The 19,960-nt window shown below is 45.1% G+C and overlaps 2 protein-coding genes across 6 annotated transcripts; both read right to left on the bottom strand.

The window, feature by feature from the left end:
• Positions 1-52: 52 nt before the first annotated feature.
• Positions 53-9,377, bottom strand: chadlb (chondroadherin-like b). 4 transcript variants are annotated; one of them, XM_036960601.1, is made up of 8 exons: positions 9,201-9,377; positions 5,232-5,402; positions 4,715-4,909; positions 4,066-4,367; positions 2,963-3,464; positions 1,534-2,220; positions 1,196-1,362; positions 53-977 (listed from the first exon to the last, which is right to left on the bottom strand). In XM_036960601.1, the coding sequence occupies exons 2-8, from the start codon at positions 5,400-5,402 to the stop codon at positions 683-685; spliced, it is 2,319 nt and encodes a 772-aa protein (XP_036816496.1). In that variant the 5' UTR covers positions 9,201-9,377; the 3' UTR covers positions 53-682. The 4 variants fall into 4 exon arrangements, with proteins under 4 accessions (XP_036816496.1, XP_036816497.1, XP_036816495.1 ...); XM_036960602.1 differs by having other exon boundaries at positions 9,197-9,377; XM_036960600.1 differs by having other exon boundaries at positions 9,186-9,377.
• A 301-nt stretch (positions 9,378-9,678) lies between these two features.
• Positions 9,679-16,009, bottom strand: LOC110502866 (ran GTPase-activating protein 1). Of its 2 annotated transcripts, none has more exons than XM_036960603.1 (15): positions 15,866-16,009; positions 15,339-15,456; positions 15,065-15,192; positions 14,822-14,881; positions 14,139-14,183; positions 13,860-13,994; positions 13,478-13,636; positions 13,278-13,391; positions 13,113-13,212; positions 12,909-12,993; positions 12,595-12,817; positions 12,352-12,454; positions 12,152-12,240; positions 11,798-11,919; positions 9,679-10,607 (listed from the first exon to the last, which is right to left on the bottom strand). In XM_036960603.1, exons 2-15 carry the CDS (start codon positions 15,448-15,450, stop codon positions 10,523-10,525), a joined length of 1,560 nt encoding a protein of 519 aa, XP_036816498.1. In that variant the 5' UTR covers positions 15,451-15,456; positions 15,866-16,009; the 3' UTR covers positions 9,679-10,522. The 2 variants fall into 2 exon arrangements, with proteins under 2 accessions (XP_036816498.1, XP_021436881.2); XM_021581206.2 differs by having other exon boundaries at positions 14,139-14,318.
• Between the last annotated feature and the right edge of the window lie 3,951 nt (positions 16,010-19,960).

Genomic DNA, 19,960 nt, shown 5'->3' on the forward strand with positions numbered 1-19,960 from the left:
TAAACTAGGATCTGCTAGGAAACACATGCATTACTACACACCGAGACAGTAGGGTAGTGCTATGTACTGGTAGGAACCTAGCTTTGAGCTCTTTATAATGCCAAACTTTTTCCACACTGAACCAGCATCTCACTTGACAGAATTGTTCATTCTTTATTTCGATCTCCATAACATTCAAAAATGTTTTCGAAGTGGGAAACAGAAAGTGCAATTACAACATACTGTATGTCAAACTGCCCTTTAATGGCCATTAGAGTGAGTGTTAGTACAGTGGAATGTGGAGATTGGGAAGTAAATGTTGGAGCTCCCTACAGTTTGGTTTTCACTAGCAAGCGTCAGCATAGCGGACTAAACTTCATAATGTTTGAAAATCCATTTGAAAATGTTAGTATGAATTCAATACATTTTCAACAGGAAGCCACTCGATTATAGAAATAACATGCAGTATAATCCTGGTGTTTAAAGAATAGTTTCAACATTATTGAAATTCTACATCTTTTTCTACCCTCTTCAGAATAGCATCTGTCTATGAAGACCACTGTGTGTTGGTCTGTTCTGTGTTGAGTTGTGCATATCTACAGAGGTCAAAGCCTTGAGGGAGACAAGTGAGGCACATCATTATAGCTCCGACAGTTACATCTCCTCACCTGTAGTTATGTGTAATAGTGACAGCTATGTGCAATCAAACCACCATGCTTCTCTTGGTGGTTTTCTTGGAGACGGTGGGCTTTGGGGTCTGAATCTTGCGAGCTTTGGTTTTGGTTTTCACCACCTTGACCTGTCTGGGGGCATTGAGGTGGGCAGGTTTGGGTTTGGTGGACTTGGGGGGTTTGGAAACCTTCGGGAGGGGGGCAGAGGGCAGGCTTTCCCCTCCAGGGCAGGCCTTGAAGACGTGGACGTCCTTGACCCTCCGGCCTCGCAGCTCAGGTGGGTGGACACAGGTGGCCCGGACCTTCAGGTTCACCTTCTCAATCCACCTGAGGGAAAGAGAGTTAGGCTTTAACAAAGGCATTGTCATGTATGTTGAGTACAGCATATTTTCATTAAGACATGATTGTGTGTTTACAGATTGTATGAGAGGGTGAACATGAGTGGGTTACAGCACGTGTGTACATGAGCGAGGAAGAAAGAGGGGGAGTTTGCAAGCATGTATCAGTGTGTGTATGTGATAGAGCGTAATGTGCGGATGTGGTACATGCGTAGCGGCAGCAGGGGGCAGTCACATAGCAGAGGGTTCTCTGCCAGGTTGATGACCTCCAGGCCGGTCAGAGGGTTGAAGTCAGGCACCTCCTCTAGCTGGTTCCCCTCTAGGTATAGACTCCTCAGACCAGCACCCAGCCCTGCCAGAGAGTCCTTAGACATCTGCACGAGAACCACAAAACACAGGCATGTCATGGGGAGGGAATAGGAGAGAAGAGAAACTGGAGCATATGAGATTGCAAGGGAATGAAGGGAGATACACGAAAACAAGGAGAAAGTAGAGGAGTGACAGGAAAACCACAGATGTACTGGCATGTAAATATATCCCCTCACCTTCTCCAAACCCATGCCGTCCAGATACAGATCCTTCAGTGCCCTAGCTAATGGCTGGAAAGCATGCGGCCCAATCCAGCGAATGGGATTCCCAGACAACCGTAACTCTCCCAGGTTGCCTGTCTTCGCTAGCGCATCACTGGGAACCTCCTTGAGCTTGTTCCCTCCCAAGTGAAGAGTGTCGAGGTCGGGGGATGGGTCAAGTGCCCTGGGGGCCACACCATTGATGAAGTTGGAGGTCAGATAGAGCCCCCTCAGCTTCTCAGCCCCATTCAGGATCCCTGGCTCCAGCTTGGCGATGGAGTTGTTCTCCATGTGAAGGGCCAGCAGACCAGGCAGCAGCTTGAAGGCCCCCTTGGGGAAGACTGTGAATTTGTTCTTCTCCAAGTGGAGGTAGGTGAGCTGAGGCATGCCCTTGAAGGCGTCGGGGCTGAGGGAGTCAAGCTCATTCTCTGAGAGGTAAAGGTAGACCAGCCCTTTCAAGCCATGGAACGCACCAGGCTCCACCTCCACAATCTTACAGCGCTGTAGATGGAGGGAGACTACCTTGGCAACGCCGGGAAAACTGTTGGCAGGGATGTAGTGGAAGTGGTTGCCCCGCAGGTCGAGGAGGCGCGTGTCGGGGGAGAAGCCGAGGGGGACTTTGTTGTGGCCGCGGTTCTCACAGGAGGAGTGGTGTGTCTCACCCTGAGGGGAACAATGGAGGACAGGAGGGATGGATAAGGAAGGACGGGAGGGGTGGATAAGGGAGGACAGGCAGGATGGATAAGGGAGGACAGGAGGGATGGATAAGGGAGGACAGGAGTGATGGATAAAGGAGGACAGGCGGGATGGATAAGGGAGGACAGGAGGGATGGATAAGGGAGGACAGGAGTGATGGATAAAGGAGGACAGGCGGGATGGATAAGGGAGGACAGGCGGGATGGATAAAGGAGGACAGGCGGGATGGATAAGGGAGGACAGGAGGGATGGATAAGGGAGGACAGGAGTGATGGATAAAGGAGGACAGGCGGGATGGATAAGGGAGGACAGGCGGGATGGATAAGGGAGGACAGGCGGGATGGATAAGGGAGGACAGGAGGGATGGATAAGGGAGGACAGGCAGGATGGATAAGGGAGGACAGGAGGGATGGATAAGGGAGGACAGGAGGGATGGATAAGGGAGGACAGGAGTGATGGATAAAGGAGGACAGGCGGGATGGATAAGGGAGGACAGGAGGGATGGGTAAGGGAGGACAGGAGGGATGGATAAGGGAGGACAGGAGGGATGGATAAGGGAGACAGGCGGGATGGATAAGGGAGGACAGGCGGGATGGATAAGGGAAGACAGGAGGAATAAGATAGAAGAGAGAGGGTTTGGTGAGGTAAATACATTTTAGGATAGCAAGATCATAACCCATATCAAAATCTCAGCATCCCCCTCTCTCACCTCACAGGCACAGTTGGCAGGACACTTGACCTTGTTGATGGGCTCTGGGGTGGGGGGCGACATCACCCTAGTCTGCTCCTCAAACTCAGCCTTCAGCATGGCCTCCTGGCTCTGGCAGCGCAGGTCCCGGGGGTGGATGGCCTCCAGGTTCTCCCCAGAGAAGTGAGCCGGTCCCCCGCAAACCCCCATCAGCTTCACCTTCTTCCGGATGCCCCACTCCCTCAGCGGCAGCAGGTAGCAGTTGCAGTAGATGGGGTTTCCAGCCAGGTTAAGACGGGCCAGCTTGGGGGAGGCTGGAGTGAAGGGCTGGAGGACACGGAGCTGGTTGTGGCTGAGGTCCAGGTGGGTGAGAGAGGGGGACAGGGACACGGCCGTGTGGGACAGGTCCTGCAGGGACATGTGGTCCATGAAGAGGTGGGTGAGTTTGTTCATGGAGACAGTCTCCTCACCCAGGAACGTCATGGGGTTGAAGCTGAGGTCCAGACGGGTCACCTCTGGGAGTCTGGAGAGAGGGAACAGATAGAGGGAATGAGAGAGAGAGAGAGAGAGAGAGAGAGAACCTGAGACGGAGCTGCATTTCCTGACAAAATGTAAAAAATATAAAACAATTAGAGAGTGTCATTTTCCCAAATTTGAAACCCTTATTCAAGGTTTCAAAGACCTCTCTGATGAGGATTGGCTACCCGTCCTGTTGGGGGAGGACGCATAGAGCTGTGGGTTGGCAGCACACTACATTGTTGCCTGCCATGAGTTGAGGGACAGTCTCTGACAGACCAATCAACCTGCACATGTACTCTACTGTATGCTTATTGTTATTGTTCAATGTATGGTTATTTTGACCCCTGGTTATTGTTGTTACTGTTGTCCCGTTGACAATTTTGATTCTCATTTTTATTTATTTTTATATTGTAAATATCCAAAATAAGCTTTGGCAATATGTACATTGTTGCGTCATGCCAATAAAGCGAATTGAATTGTAAAAATTGAGAGACAGAGAGAGAGAGAGGAATGAGGAATGGATGGTTGGTAGAATAGGCCTTTATGGTGCCTGGAAAAAGGGTGTTGTGGTGTATGTCAGGGAAGAGACAACACAACCATCATACCTGGTCATGGTCTCAGTAGGAAAGAACTGCAGCTCGTTGTGGTCGAGGCTGAGGCGCGTGAGGGTGAACAGGCCTGCGAAGGCCTCAGTGGCCATGTAGTTAACAGAGTTGTGGCTAAGGCGCAACCACTTTATGTTCTGCAGGCCCTGGAAGGCCATGTTGGGGATATAGGTGAGCTGGTTGTGGGTGAGGGAAAGCAGGTTGAGGAACCCCAGCTGAGAGAAGGCCCCTGGCTGGATCTCCTCCACTCGGTTACGGTCAATCAGCAGCTGCTTCAGTGAGGAGAGACCGTCAAACGACTCCTGGAGATGGGAGAGGAGAGAGAGTGGGAGGAAGGGGGAATGAGAGGGAGGGGAGCGAGTGGGAGGAAGGGGAAATGAGAGGGAGGGGATAGAGTGGGAGGAAGGGGGAATGAGAGGGAGGGGAGAGAGTGAGAGGAAGGGGGAATGAGAGGGAGGGGAGAGAGTGGGAGGAAGGGGGAATGGGAGGGAGGGGAGAGAGTGGCGGCAAGACAGAGAGAGAGAGAGATAAAGGGAAATGAGATGAAGAAAGAGAGTGTGGAGCTTTTCATTTTCAATACCAAGTTCCCCCAGAAACATAGTCAAACCACAGAAACAGTCACATATAACACTGTGCAAATCTCTCTCACCTGATAGAGGATCTCCATGTTGTTGTTGGCCAGGTTGAGGAAGACGAGACGGCCCAGAGCACGGAACGCCCCCTCCTTCACGGTGCGGAGATTGCAGCGCTGCATGGACAGGTGTGTCAGGTACGGCGTGTGTTTGAACGCACCTGATGGCAGCTCCTGGATGTAGTTGCTTCTCAGATCCAGTTTCACTGTGATCTGATGGGTGGAAGGGATTGATAATGATTGAGATTTGTTTAATATGATTTTGTTATTCAACCTGTAGTGTCCCCGGCTGCACGTTTTGGTTTTTGCCCTAGCACTACACAGCTGATTCAAATAATCAACCCATCACCAAGCATTATTTGAATCAACTGTGTAGTGCTAGGGCAAAAAACAAAACGTCCACCCAGGGGGCCCTGGGACATGGTCTGGGAAACCCTGCTGTATTCAAACAGGTTACCCCTTGAATTGTAATCATTAGGCTTACTTCATAAAATCCAAAATTTCAATGAGTCAGTCACATGGGGTTTAGGCTTACCTCGTCGATTGTGGAAGGCACCTCTGTCAGGTTTTTTTTGACACAGGTAACAGTGAGTGAGATTTGGTCACATATGCACTCCTTTGGGCACTTGCCAAGGTGCGCCCCCGGGATGGCCAAGAACAGTACCAGCAGAGACCTCAAGGCTACGGGGCAGTCCATCGAATACATCTGGAAAATCAAAGGAGATTCAACTGGCTGCGCAAATATTATTCTACTACAAGATAAACACAGTTGACAGCCATTCCATATCCCATGTAGACCTATATGTTTTAGAGAGTCTCAATTTTATCCCTTTATCGAGTTAATCTAATTTCTCAACCCGTCTATTTTTCCGATTAGAGTAATTTGGCCTATTTGCTTTCTCAAGTCTTTGCAAGTATGCATCGGTTTTCGCCGGTCTACATTCCACGGCTTAATTATCAACTCGGTGAGACGCATCTCGACTTAAAAAGCCGTTTCACACCTCGCCGCGTTAAAACTATCTATATACATGTATTTAAATGTGGTCCCAACAACTACAATTATGCATACGGTTAATCCATTCGTAAAACGATATAAATCCGTATTTATTCAATATCCTACATAAGATAATAGTTATAATGTATCTTTATGCTAAAGTTCCCTAACTGATTGTAGGCTAAAACTCCACGAGACCATGCAGCTTTGGTCATTGGTCATTGTCTTACAACTGGACCGTTTTATCGTCATCTCTTCATTCAAAGACTCAATCACAGACACTCTTACTGACAGTTGTGGCTGCTTTGCGTGATTTATTGCTGCCTCTACCTTCTTGCCCTTTGTGCTGTTGTCTGTGCCCAATAATGTTTGTACCGTGTTTTGTGCTGCTGCCATGTTCTGTTGCCTTAGGTCTCTCTTTATGTAGTGTTGTGGTGTCTCTTGTCGTGTTGTGGTGTCTCTTGTCGTGTTGTGGTGTCTCTTGTCGTGATGTGGTGTCTCTTGTTGTGTTGTTGTGTCTCTTGTCATGTTGTGGCGTCTCTGTATGTAGTGTTGTTGTGTCTCTTGTCGTGTTGTGGTGTCTCTTGTCGTGTTGTGGTGTCTCTTGTCGTGTTGTTGTGTCTCTTGTCGTGTTGTGGTGTCTCTTGTCGTGTTGTGATGTCTCTTGTCGTGATGTGGTGTCTCTTGTCGTGTTGTGGTGTCTCTTGTCGTGTTGTGGTGTCTCTTGTCGTGATGTTGTGTCTCTTGTTGTGTTGTTGTGTCTCTTGTCGTGTTGTGGTGTCTCTTGTCGTGTTGTGGTGTCTCTGTATGTAGTGTTGTTGTGTCTCTTGTCGTGATGTGGTGTCTCTTGTTGTGTTGTGGTGTCTCTTGTCGTGTTGTGGTGTCTCTGTATGTAGTGTTGTTGTGTCTCTTGTCGTGATGTGTTGTCTCTTGTTGTGTTGTGGTGTGGTGTCTCTTGTCGTGTTGTGGTGTCTCTTGTCGTGTTGTTGTGTTTCTTTTGTCGTGTTGTGGTGTATCTGTATGTAGTGTTGTGGTGTCTCTTGTCGTGTTGTTGTGTCTCTTGTCATGTTGTGGTGTCTCTGTATGTAGTGTTGTGGTGTCCCTTGTCGTGATGTTGTGTCTCTTGACGTGTTTTTGTGTCTCTTGTCGTGTTGTGGTGTCTCTTGTCGTGTTGTGGTGTCTCTTGTCGTGTTGTGGTGTCTCTTGTTGTGATGTGGTGTCTTGTCGTGTTGTGGTGTCTCTTGTCGTGTTGTTGTGTCTCTTGTCGTGTTGTGGTGTCTCTGTATGTAGTGTTGTGGTGTCTCTTGTCATGTTGTTGTGTCTCTTGTCATGTTGTGGTGTCTCTGTATGTAGTGTTGTGGTGTCTCTTGTTGTGATGTTGTGTCTCTTGTCGTGTTGTGGTGTCTCTTGTCGTGTTGTGGTGTCTCTTGTCGTGATGTTGTGTCTCTTGTTGTGTTGTTGTGTCTCTTGTCGTGTTGTGGTGTCTCTTGTCGTGTTGTGGTGTCTCTGTATGTAGTGTTGTTGTGTCTCTTGTCGTGATGTGGTGTCTCTTGTTGTGTTGTGGTGTCTCTTGTCGTGTTGTGGTGTCTCTGTATGTAGTGTTGTTGTGTCTCTTGTCGTGATGTGTTGTCTCTTGTTGTGTTGTGGTGTGGTGTCTCTTGTCGTGTTGTGGTGTCTCTTGTCGTGTTGTTGTGTTTCTTTTGTCGTGTTGTGGTGTATCTGTATGTAGTGTTGTGGTGTCTCTTGTCGTGTTGTTGTGTCTCTTGTCATGTTGTGGTGTCTCTGTATGTAGTGTTGTGGTGTCCCTTGTCGTGATGTTGTGTCTCTTGACGTGTTTTTGTGTCTCTTGTCGTGTTGTGGTGTCTCTTGTCGTGTTGTGGTGTCTCTTGTCGTGTTGTGGTGTCTCTTGTTGTGATGTGGTGTCTTGTCGTGTTGTGGTGTCTCTTGTCGTGTTGTTGTGTCTCTTGTCGTGTTGTGGTGTCTCTGTATGTAGTGTTGTGGTGTCTCTTGTCATGTTGTTGTGTCTCTTGTCATGTTGTGGTGTCTCTGTATGTAGTGTTGTGGTGTCTCTTGTTGTGATGTTGTGTCTCTTGTCGTGTTGTGGTGTCTCTTGTCGTGTTGTGGTGTCTCTTGTCGTGATGTTGTGTCTCTTGACGTGTTTTTGTGTCTCTTGTCGTGTTGTGGTGTCTCTTGTCGTGTTGTGGTGTCTCTTGTCGTGTTGTGGTGTCTCTTGTCATGTTGTGGTGTCTCTTGTCGTGTTGTGGTGTCTCTTGTCGTGTTGTGGTGTCTCTTGTCGTGTTGTGGTGTCTCTTGTCGTGATGTGGTGTCTCTTGTCTTGTGTGTTTTATCCTTATTTGTATTGTATTTTCAATCCCAGCTCTCCTGCCCAGAGGAAGCCTTTTGGCAGGCCATCATTGCAAATAAGAATTTGCTCTTAACTGACTTGCCTAGTTAAATAAAGGTAAAAAAAAATGAACATCTTGCTAAAAAGCGTAAGACCTGTCTGAATATATATTTAGAGCAACTAAAAAATTGAAAACTTGTCAAACCTGCCTGTTCCAATCACATGCTTCACCAGATTCAGACTGTGAGAAAATGTATTTAGAGGGTAGACCTAATAGCCAATAATAGCAAGAATGGCATGAATCCCAATGTTTCTCCTAGTTTCATAATGGAAATTCACTATTCACGATGTGTTTTTCCGCATCTAAAGACAGTATTTCAATGATAGCCTACATACACACGTTTAAGCTATTTCATCACAATGAAACCGTTATCACCTTGTAGTCTGATGTCGCAGTCTACCTGAACCAAAACAATTCACTAAGTATGGAAATATGGGTTTGGGAGATTGTCCCTACCTGAAACGAGGAAAGTTTCCAGATAAATCCAACTAAAACGATGTAATCCTTGTTGACCACTAGCCTACTTGTTACTACTTAGCAATTGAAAAACTGTTTTAACACATTTTTCAAAGATATCTCCACCTACAATGATCACAGACCGTTGTGAATTTTGAGTGAATGAGAGAGTTGTGAGAGAGGGGGAGAAATAAGAGACGGTGGAATTTCCTAGGGCAAAGCCTGTGTGTCAGTGTCCCCCCGGGGATAAGCAGTTTAGACCGCAGTTGAGCTGGCACGCCGGCTGCGCACAAAGACGCGCAGTGTATTCACGGCTGGGCACAGGACTCACCGCTGCCGAGTGTCTCCTGTAAATAAACCAGGGGGAATGGGGGAATACATTTCCCTCTATTGGTTTTCTACCGTTACCTGGCTATTCCACCACAACTTTCCCACGTCTCTGTCTTTTTTAAATAAGGTGTAGGCTGACAGAAAATCATGACAGTGTATTTGACCCATTCTGTCCAATCTCTAGAAGTTATTAAAGTCCGGCAGTTTTTTCCCATTATTAATATATTATCAATATCTGAAGGTCTCAACACAAAGTCGACGCTTTATTCTAACGCAACCTAGGCAGCATCTCTCCACCATTTACCGTTTACTCACTCACTCTCGCTCCGTATTCGTGTCCCTGTTATTCAGCTCCCGTTCTTTGTACTGCCGTTTATTCTCTCACGGTCCCTGGTCTCTCTCCCATGCTCTTCCCCTGGCTGTACCCCATCCAAAATAAACTTCATTATCCCTCCATTCACTCTGACCCCGTCTTTCGATTCATTTCTCGTGGGTTTCAAAGTGCGCAGTAGAGCTGCGCCTCAGGGGATGTATAAACAGTATGCATATCGCCTAGCTACTGTACGGCTTCTATAGGGTGGCTTGAGGCCAACTAACCAGCCTCTCCAACAACTAAATGTCAGTGACTGGTGTTCCTATCAAATATTTACACCCCTTAATAGGTCTAATGTAGGCATACATGTGTTTAACATAGATGTTGAGGTAAATCCCTGGCAGTGAAAATAAACAAGAAGAGGAATTGATTCTGGTTTGAGGATTACCGTTTAAGTTTGATTAAAATGAATAAACACACTGAGGACTCTTGGAAAAGTAATATTTTATCACATCACTCCCTTCATCTCAATACAATCAGATTAACATGAAAAACATCAATATAGTCCTGATGATACTGTACATCTATTCCAATGTTATACAGATCAATGTTCATTACATTAAAGTTGTAAGACACATGAGAATCAAAGGTAAATTCTATTTCCCCCATAAGTTCCCTTTCAACAAGTTAGTCTCCTGAGCTCCACATTGTTATAACGGCATACAGTACAAGAGCAATACATACATAGATGTCTATTCCTGTCCATACGGTGCGATGCACAGGAATACTGTAGTCCACTCCTCACCGTCTGATGCACAGTAATGAATCTGACCTGGTTGAACTCAGGAATAATATGGTGGGATAATATTAAGGCTGAGCAGTACAGACGTGGCCAGCTAGGTTCATCTAGAACGTAATACCATGTTCTTACGGAATCTGACCACCATTCTTGTGTGTGCCCATCAACTTCAATTTTTCAAATCACTTTCTCCCCACGATGTCTTTAGTTTAAAGGCTTAACGAAAATGTCCCTTTTTTGTAAAAAAAAATAGTAACAAGATCAAATAGAAAAATAAAAATGAGGAAACCCTGTCTGAATAACTAGTCTTCAATACATCTTCATTGGAGGAGCTTCATGAATCTAAAACGCACAGGTATGTATTGAGTGTAGGTAGATTGGTTTTCGTCCCCTTCTGTCCAGTGTAAAGTATCTCTATGCGAGGTCCTCATGCAAGGAATGTCCCTTTATCAGTGCAGTGTGTGTCCTGAGTGGGAGTGTGTGCGTAGGTTGTGTGGCTTTGACTGGTTCATTTGGGCTGCAGGAGGGCTCAGCATTCCGGGGAGATCCTTCTCTCCAGTGTGGACTTGAGACTATCTCGGGCATGGCTGCAGGACTTCAGGGCTTTACCGTGCCTGTAGGTTGCATACACAGACGCATAAGAACTTTTACCTCCACAACAGTGGGAAAATCTAAGCTCATCACAAGATAAAATTAAAACAAGAAAATAAATGTATTTGAAAATAGTTTCAAATAGTATTTATAGGAAATTATTTTCATATAGAAGTAGTTGATTAAGCCAAATACACAGAAAAAGTATTTAAAATACAAATGTACTGTATTTGAACCCATGTCTAATTACATCACAGTGCAATAAATTACTTTCCAATAGTCCCAGTCTATATTTATTTAATAAGGAATTCCCCTTGACCACACACACAAATTGAAGAAAACCTAAATTCCTTCCTATTGACCTCCAATGTAAAAGAGACAACTTCGTAGTAGATTTTTTGTTATAGAGAAATAACAAAACATGCCGAAAAGCTGCTGTGTTGTTCAATGTACATGTAACCAGGTCAAAAATCCCGACCTATGGATCGCAATGCTCCCACGTAGGGGAATGGAGCCTGCGAGAAGATCCCTGTGGCTTCAGACTAGTCAGTGTGGGCGAGTGGGAAATGTGGGGACCCGGTGTTCAAGTAAGCTATGTGTGTGTAAAACATTTCATTACAGGTAAGACATTTAACTTCTTTAGTACAGTCCATTTGTAACTCACTACTTGTAGCTTTATAGTCTGTTTGTGTAGCTAGTCTTGGCTAGCTTAATGTTCTGGTTGGTAGCTAGCTTGCACTCACATGGCTGCTAGCACAGTGATGAGAAGGGGCATGAGGGAAGCCCTACAATATTCCGTTTTTATAAGTAGTGAAAACACTCTGGAGCAGGCAATGTTGAAAAGTTATATTTAGACGTGTTTTTCTTAAAATGGTGTCTAGACGGATCGAACTAGAATTATACCGTGTTCCTCCATCATAGTATGAAATATGAATTCTAATTCTGTGCGTCTAGAAGCCATTGTGATGTCTTAATGCTCCAGTTCCACCACCATATAACTACAATTCAAATTCTGTGCGTCTAGACGCCATTCTGATGTTATAGTGACAGTATTGAAATGTAATTTATTCCATTGTGATGTATTAGAAGATTAGATTTGTTATTTTTCTTCATTGAGGGACACCCTTGAGACCCCAAGGATCATGGAGTTGCCTACTATTCAATGTCCACAACCTACCCAGACAGACTAACGGGTACACACACACAGCCTTACCTGGCGACAAAGGTGTCCAGCAGGGTGGCGTGGTCCTGGGGGAAGTAGTCCTGTTGGACAGCGTGCTCCAAAACCAACAGGTGACCAGGTAACACCTGCACCTTCTTCGCCTTGCCCTCACCCTGGACAGCACAGATTAACATGGGAGCCATATACATTAGGGCTGGCATTACTGCTAATCAGAGTTGGGCTACATTTTTGTAGCCTGTCAAGTTAAATAAATCTCATAGAAAACAGGACATTTTTTGTTCATTTCCTGCAAGTAATGGATTTGAATGGATTGACCCCAACATGGTAACTGACATGGCTGAGACTCAGTGAACGGTATAAGCATGTTGTACATAGTGTTGCTACCTTGAGGAGCCCCAGCATCACCAGTAGAGTGGACAGGAAGCTGTAGGTCTGCAGGGAGGAACCAGAGAATGCCTTCTTCAACAGGATGTCTGTAGGACAAGCAGCGCAACTTAGTCACATTAAGAGTCCCACTCCAACAGAGACAAGGCAGGATGCCGGACAGGACTTAGAGAAGAGGGTGTTTGACTGTTTAGGCTCACCAATAGTCTCCAGGACAGCCTTCTTGACCTCATGGTCATCACTGTACAGAGAGGAGATTCTCAGGAAGGCATCGGCAACCTTATCAGGGTCAGAGACATCCACCTGACCAGGGAAGTTTCCACAATAGATGTTAAAACCCAATGACAACTGTTGTTGCCTTCTAACCTTACACAACAAGGCCCTCTTCAGATACACTTCAACAGTTAAAGTGTGAATGGCCCATGACCACAGTAATCATTTACGTGTTGCTGGATGAGTCCAGTCCTGTTGTCCCCCAGTTTGAGCAGTGTCTCAGCAGTGGGGGAGCTGAGGAAAGAGAGGATCTCTGGATGACAAGTTGGCTCAAGCTTCACTGGGCTCTCTTTTTCATCCTTCACTCCATTCTCCTTCATCTCTTTGCCATTATCCTCATCTTCAACCTCCTCCTCTTCCTCCTCTTCTTCATCAGGCTCTCCCTCATCATCACTATAGAGCGTAGAACAAGGCCAATACAGCATCTAGGACGATAGCTAAATGTTGTATAATTACACCTGTGATGACATCAACACACACCTACCTGAGAGATGCCAGTATGTCAGCCCTGTCCATGTTGTCCATGGTCTCCTTCAGAGCCTCACACCCCTCCTCCCCCAAACAGTTACCTGGACAAAAACAGATCATATATTATAAACAAAACACACAAAATGGATTTGTCATTAACACTTGGATCTATATTTCATGGCCATTCAGACTGATTGAAGTAGTGCGTGGTGAATAATACCATTGAGATCCAGTTTTTCCATATGGGGTTTGTCTTGTACGGCCTGAGCCAACACCAGTGCTGCAGCTTCCGTGATCTCCCCAAAGGACAGATTTAGCTCCTGAACACAGGAATGAACAATCAGACAAGACTGGGTAATCCACACACACACACACCTCTACTGACCTTAAGAGTGGGCAGTCCCTCTCTCAGGACAGCAGAGAGAGCGATGGCCCCTTCAGAACGCACCAGGCAGTCCCCAAAGTTGATCACCTGCACAGTCCTTAGGTGCCTCAGAGCCTGGGGACAGAGAGGGGAAAATATCATTATAAATTAAGAGAACTCGTAAAATAAAACCTAATATGTTAAAAGTAAAAAACTAATACCTGAGCCATAGCCAGCGCCCCTCTCTTGGTGAAGGTGTTGTCGTTGAGGTTGAGGATGCGCAGGTGGGGGTTGTGCTGCATGGCGGTGGCCAGAGCAGTCACCCCAGCATGGTTGATCCCATTCTGGGGCATGTGCACCTCCTCTAGGCTTCCCATCAGCTGACAAGAGAGAGGAGGAGGGAGATGGAGAAACAGAGCACGAGAGAAATTAGGGGGAGGGAGAGTGCACAAAAGAGAGGGGAGAAAAAAAAGAAAGATATTAGGCCAAGCTGCATCTAACAAGCTCAGTGTGTGAACAAGAGACATGTCTTCATTACAGAGAATAATGATATGGGGATAGATCCTCATCATAAAGTTGCAGTTTGTGTCCGTTTGTCTGTACCTGAAATGCCAGGGCAAGGGCTGTGGCTCCTTCGTTCTCCAAGCGGTTTCTGCCTGCTTGGAACACTTTCAGTTTCAGTGGGGCACCGAGAACACTGGACTGTTCATGACACTCAGTCAACGCTGCCGCCAGGATCTAACAGACAAAAACACTGGTTACTTTGTGGCACATCCTAACAGTAGACCAGAAAAACAAATGATGGAGAAAAGTCATTGATGGCCTATGCTCCTAAGTCAGTAAGTACTAGCAGTCACACAATTAGTGTTTCCAAATGCTCACCTTGCCCCCTCCGATGCCCATGCCACAGTTGTTGAGTCTCAGCTCCTGTAGAGAGTGACACACAGAGCTCTTCAGTAGAGTCTCAATGCCCTTTACCCCATCTGGCCCAAAGGCGTTATCACTCAGGTCAAGCTCTCGCAGTCTGGCCCCTGCTGTCATCAACGCACTGCCCAGGGACCTCTGAGGATGAAGAGAGACATGAAGAGCTACAGACTTGTGGAACATACAGTGGCAAGAAAAAGTATGTGAAGCCTTTGGAATGATCTGGATTTCTGCATAAATGTCATAAAATTGGAGTTTGTTATTCACAAGAAGCCTTGCCTGCTGTGAACCATTCCTCGAACAAAAGAGATCTCAGAAAACCCAAGATTAAGAATTGTTAAAGGGTCACAAAATTATCTCTTAAAGCCTTGATGTTCATCAGTCCACGGTAAGACATTGCACTGTGAATGTTTACACTGTGTTCAATAAAGACATGAAAACGTAAAATTGTTTGTGTTTTAGTTTAAGCAGACTGTATGTTTATTGTTGTGACTTAGATGAAGATCAGATCAAATTTTATGACCAATTTATGCAAAGTCCAGATAATTCCAAAGGGTTCACATACTTTTTCTTGTCACTGTATATCAGTATATGTATAAAATTAGATGAAGCACAAGGGGAGGTTGTTAGTGTTGACTCACCAGGGCAGTTGGGATTTCTGAGCGCAAGCGACCCGTGAACATATCACTCCAGTGGCAACTCTAAAAAATAAACAGTTAAAGCAGGATGTAAAGAAATACACTCAACAGTAAAATGCTGACACCCTCCTAAGGATCATGGGGTGAATGGGTGACTTCACTATTTTCAGCAGTAGGCCCAAGTCAGTTTGCTTTGCTAATCCTGGGAGACAGACAATTGATCTCAAGCCTCTCTCCACCCAGTACCTGAAGTTGGTCTTTGCACTCCAAGGCTTTGGCGATAGCCTGCGCTGCCTCCACTCCCACTGTGTTTCCCTCCAACCGCAGGGCCCGGAGTCCCTGGTACTCCTCTATTTCCCGCACCAACTCCTTCACTGCAGAGACAACCAGATTCACCAACAGATGACAGAAGACTATTATCAAAGCTGTTAACCAAGCTGTTAACCGTGTTGGCATTGTTAGAGAACAATGCCATATTTAAGTCTCCTGTTGTTGACCAGTTTGCAATCAGTGCACTCACCAGACTCTGTGTTGTCCAGCTTCAGTCCCTGGCCCTTGTAGCTCAACTCTCCATATCCTACATGAGTCTTGGACAGCGCCTCGGCCAGCAGGGCAATGTCATCGGAAGCCATGGTGGTCTGTCGTGTTGTATGAAAGCAAGAACAGTGAGATGAATTGGCTCGCAAAGTACTGATGATTAACAATTTACTGACAATGAGTACCAGGCATTACCAATGACTATTATTACTGTGCTCATATGAATCAACTACTCAGCCAGGTAACATGAGGTTTGAGTTGCATAGCTAGATAACAAACATGACGGGAAAAGAGAACGCAGTAACGTAGCATTCTGTTTGTTAGTGTGACAAGCTACTAACGTTAAACTATAGTAAGCTAGCCGGCTGCTAGCACACCGACGTTATCCAAAATATAAGTACTCGTTCCTTTAGACGAGTTAGCCTAAAGAAGGTTCAGTTTTTCAGCACTTACGACATCAAATATACACAAAAACAACATATTTAATTGTTGACAAACATGTTACAGTACCGTAACGGATGATATATTATGATAGTCGCGTTGCCTCCTTCCGTGCGCTTGTTGCTACAATGATTAACGTCAATGTTTTTTCTTCTTTCAGTTTTTTGTACACAGTCCCACTAACTAGATTGCTCTTTTCCGCCACTTTGTGGAGTGGAGTTGCAACCTGTTTGCAATACAAGATTAGAGGGCAAAAGAGCGCCTGAAAAAAACCTTTCGAGAAGAAGAGGATCAAATATATTCACGGTACAAATCAGCAGTGGTGGAAAAAAGTTGAAAATTGTCATAATTGAGTAAAAGTATAGATACATCAAAAGAAAATGACTCAAGTAAAAGTGAAAGTCACCTAGTAAAATACTACTTGAGTAAGTCTAAAAGTATTTGGTTTAAAACATACTTAAGTATCAAAATACATTTTTACGAATTACATTTACTTATATGTTAAAAGTATAAATACAAGTATAAATCATTTCAAATTCCTTATATTAAGCAAAGCAGATGGCCACATTTTCTAGTTTTTATTTATTTATTTGCGGACAGCCAGGGGCTTGCTAACCACATTTCCATCCAACCATTTCAAGGGATGAATTACCTGACACATTAAAAAAGTCATGACCAGCCGGATGAAAACAGGAAATGTCCAGGGCCAGATTAAGAAATCACAGGCCTTCCCGACTGTAGGCAACCGGTAACTTACAAAATAAAGGAAAGACATGAGTAAATGAGAGATACAAATGATATGTTGTGTTGTGGGGTGCATTTTCCTTCCAAGACACATTGAAGCTGTTCTGGCAGCTCGTGGTGCCCAAACACCCTTTTAAGACTCAATGTTGGTGTTTCCTTTATTTGGGCAGTTACCTACAGTGGAGAGAACAAGTATTTGATACACTGCCGATTTTGCTACTTACAAAGCATGTAGAGGTCTGTAATTTTTATCATAGGTACACTTCAACTGTGAGAGACGGAATCTAAAAATCCAGAAAATCACATTGTATGATTTTTAAGTAATTAATTTGCATTTTATTGCATGACAAAAGTATTTGATCACCAACCAACCAGTAAGAATTCCGGCTCTCACAGACCTGTTACTTTTCTTTAAGAAGCCCTCCTGTTCTCCACTCATTACCTGTATTAACTGCACCTGTTTGAACTCGTTACCTGTATAAAAGACACCTGTCCACACACTCAATCAAACAGATCCCAACCTCTCCACAATGGCCAAGACCAGAGAGCTGTGTAAGGACATCAGGGATGAAATTGTAGACCTGCACAAGGCTGAGATGGGCTACAGGACAATAGGCAAGCAGCTTGGTGAGAAGGCAACAACTGTTGGCGCAATTATTAGAAAATGGAAGAAGTTCAAGATGACGGTCAATCACCCTCGGTCTGGGGCTCCATGCAAGATCTCACCTCGTGGGGCATCAATGATCATGAGGAAGGTGAGGGATCGGCCCAGAACTACACGGCAGGACCTGGTCAATGCCCTGAGGAGAGCTGGGACCACAGTCTCAAAGAAAACCATTAGTAACACACTACGCCGTCATGGATTAAAATCCTGCAGCGCACACAGCGCATGTCCAGGCCCGTCTGAAGTTTGCCAATGACCATCTGGATGATCCAGAGGAGGAATGGGAGAAGGTCATGTGGTAATGAGACAAAAATAGAGCTTTTTGGTCTAAACTCCACTCGCCGTGTTTGGAGGAAGAAAAGGGATGAGTACAACCCCAAGAACACCATCCCAACCGTGAAGCCTGGAGGTGGAAACATCATTCTTTGGGGATGCTTTTCTGCAAAGGGGACAGGACGACTGCACCGTATTGAGGGGGGGATGGATAGGGCCAAGTATCGCGAGATCTTGGCCAACAACCTCCTTCCCTCAGTAAGAGCATTGAAGATGTGGCTGGGTCTTCCAGCATGACAACGACCCGAAACACACAGCCAGGGCAACTAAGGAGTGGCTCCGTAAGAAGCATCTCAAGGTCCTGGAGTGGCCTAGCCAGTCTCCAGACCTGAACCCAATAGAAAATCTTCGAAGGGAGCTGAAGGTCCGTATTGCCCAGCGACAGCCCCGAAACCTGAAGGATCTGGAGAAGGTCTGTATGGAGGAGTGGGCCAAAATCCCTGCTGCAGTGTGTGCAAATCAGGTCAAGAACTACAGGAAATGTATGATCTCTGTAATTGCAAACAAAGGTTTCTGTACCAAATAGAAAGTTCTGCTTTTCTGATGTATCAAATACTTATGTCATGCAATAAAATGCAAATTAATTACTTAGAAATCATACAATGTGATTTTCTGGATTTTTGTTTTAGATTCCGTCTCTCACAGTTGAAGTGTACCTATGATAAATTACAGACCTCTACATGCTTTGTAAGTAGGAAAACCTGCAAAATCGGCAGTGTATCAAATACTTGTTCTCCCCACTGTGTGTATATACAGTGCCTTGCGAAAGTATTCGGCCCCCTTGAACTTTGCGACCTTTTGCCACATTTCAGGCTTCAAACATAAAGATATAAAACTGTATTTTTTTGTGAAGAATCAACAACAAGTGGGACACAATCATGAAGTGGAACGACATTTATTGGATATTTCAAACTTTTTTAACAAATCAAAAACTGAAATTGGGCGTGCAAAATTATTCAGCCCCCTTAAGTTAATACTTTGTAGCGCCACCTTTTGCTGCGATTACAGCTGTAAGTCGCTTGGGGTATGTCTCTATCAGTTATGCACATCAAGAGACTGAAATGTTTTCCCATTCCTCCTTGCAAAACAGCTCGAGCTCAGTGAGGTTGGATGGAGAGCATTTGTGAACAGCAGTTTTCAGTCCTTTCCACAGATTCTCGATTGGATTCAGGTCTGGACTTTGACTTGGCCATTCTAACACCTGGATATGTTTATTTTTGAACCATTCCATTGTAGATTTTGCTTTATGTTTTGGATCATTGTCTTGTTGGAAGACAAATCTCCGTCCCAGTCTCAGGTCTTTTGCAGACTCCATCAGGTTTTCTTCCAGAATGGTCCTGTATTTGTTTCCATCCATCTTCCCATCAATTTTAACCATCTTCCCTGTCCCTGCTGAAGAAAAGCAGGCCCAAACCATGATGCTGCCACCACCATGTTTGACAGTGGGGATGGTGTGTTCAGCTGTGTTGCTTTTACGCCAAACATAACGTTTTGCATTGTTGCCAAAAAGTTCCATTTTGGTTTCATCTGACCAGAGCACCTTCTTCCACATGTTTGGTGTGTCTCCCAGGTGGCTTGTGGCAAACTTTAAACAACACTTTTTATGGATATCTTTAAGAAATGGCTTTCCTCTTGCCACTCTTCCATAAAGGCCAGATTTGTGCAATATACGACTGATTGTTGTCCTATTGACAGAGTCTCCCACCTCAGCTGTAGATCTCTGCAGTTCATCCAGAGTGATCATGGGCCTCTTGGCTGCATCTCTGATCAGTCTTCTCCTTGTATGAGCTGAAAGTTTAGAGGGACGGCCAGGTCTTGATAGATTTGCAGTGGTCTGATACTCCTTCCATTTCAATATTATCGCTTGCACAGTGCTCCTTGGGATGTTTAAAGCTTGGGAAATCTTTTTGTATCCAAATCCGGCTTTAAACTTCTTCACAACAGTATCTCGGACCTGCCTGGTGTGTTCCTTGTTCTTCATGATGCTCTCTGCGCTTTTAACGGACCTCTGAGACTATCACAGTGCAGGTGCATTTATACGGAGACTTGATTACACACAGGTGGATTGTATTTATCATCATTAGTCATTTAGGTCAACATTGGATCATTCAGAGATCCTCACTGAACTTCTGGAGAGAGTTTGCTGCACTGAAAGTAAAGGGGCTGAATAATTTTGCACGCCCAATTTTTCAGTTTTTGATTTGTTAAAAAAGTTTGAAATATCCAATAAATGTCGTTCCACTTCATGATTGTGTCCCACTTGTTGTTGATTCTTCACAAAAAAATACAGTTTTATATCTTTATGTTTGAAGCCTGAAATGTGGCAAAAGGTCGCAAAGTTCAAGGGGGCCGAATACTTTCGCAAGGCACTGTATGTATATACAGTACCAGTCAAAAGTTTGGACACACCTACTCATTCAAGG

Source organism: Oncorhynchus mykiss, chromosome 23 (assembly GCF_013265735.2).
Source record: "Oncorhynchus mykiss isolate Arlee chromosome 23, USDA_OmykA_1.1, whole genome shotgun sequence".
In the NCBI taxonomy this organism is placed as follows: Eukaryota; Metazoa; Chordata; class Actinopteri; order Salmoniformes; family Salmonidae; genus Oncorhynchus; species Oncorhynchus mykiss.

Excerpts from the sequence above, each read along its gene's own strand:
- chadlb (XM_036960601.1), bottom strand. The coding sequence starts at position 5,402 with ATGTATTCGATGGACTGCCCCGTAGCCTTGAGGTCTCTGCTGGTACTG. Across the intron at positions 4,368-4,714 it reads ACATGGAGATCCTCTATCAG|GAGTCGTTTGACGGTCTCTC; the intron begins GTGAGAGAGATT and ends TCCCATCTCCAG. Across the intron at positions 2,221-2,962 it reads CTGCCAACTGTGCCTGTGAG|GGTGAGACACACCACTCCTC; the intron begins GTGAGAGAGGGG and ends TGTTCCCCTCAG.
- LOC110502866 (XM_021581206.2), bottom strand. The coding sequence starts at position 15,450 with ATGGCTTCCGATGACATTGCCCTGCTGGCCGAGGCGCTGTCCAAGACT. Across the intron at positions 13,995-14,138 it reads TGGGCATCGGAGGGGGCAAG|ATCCTGGCGGCAGCGTTGAC; the intron begins GTGAGCATTTGG and ends TTTGTCTGTTAG. Across the intron at positions 12,455-12,594 it reads CTGGACTCATCCAGCAACAC|GTGGATGTCTCTGACCCTGA; the intron begins GTAAATGATTAC and ends TTCCCTGGTCAG.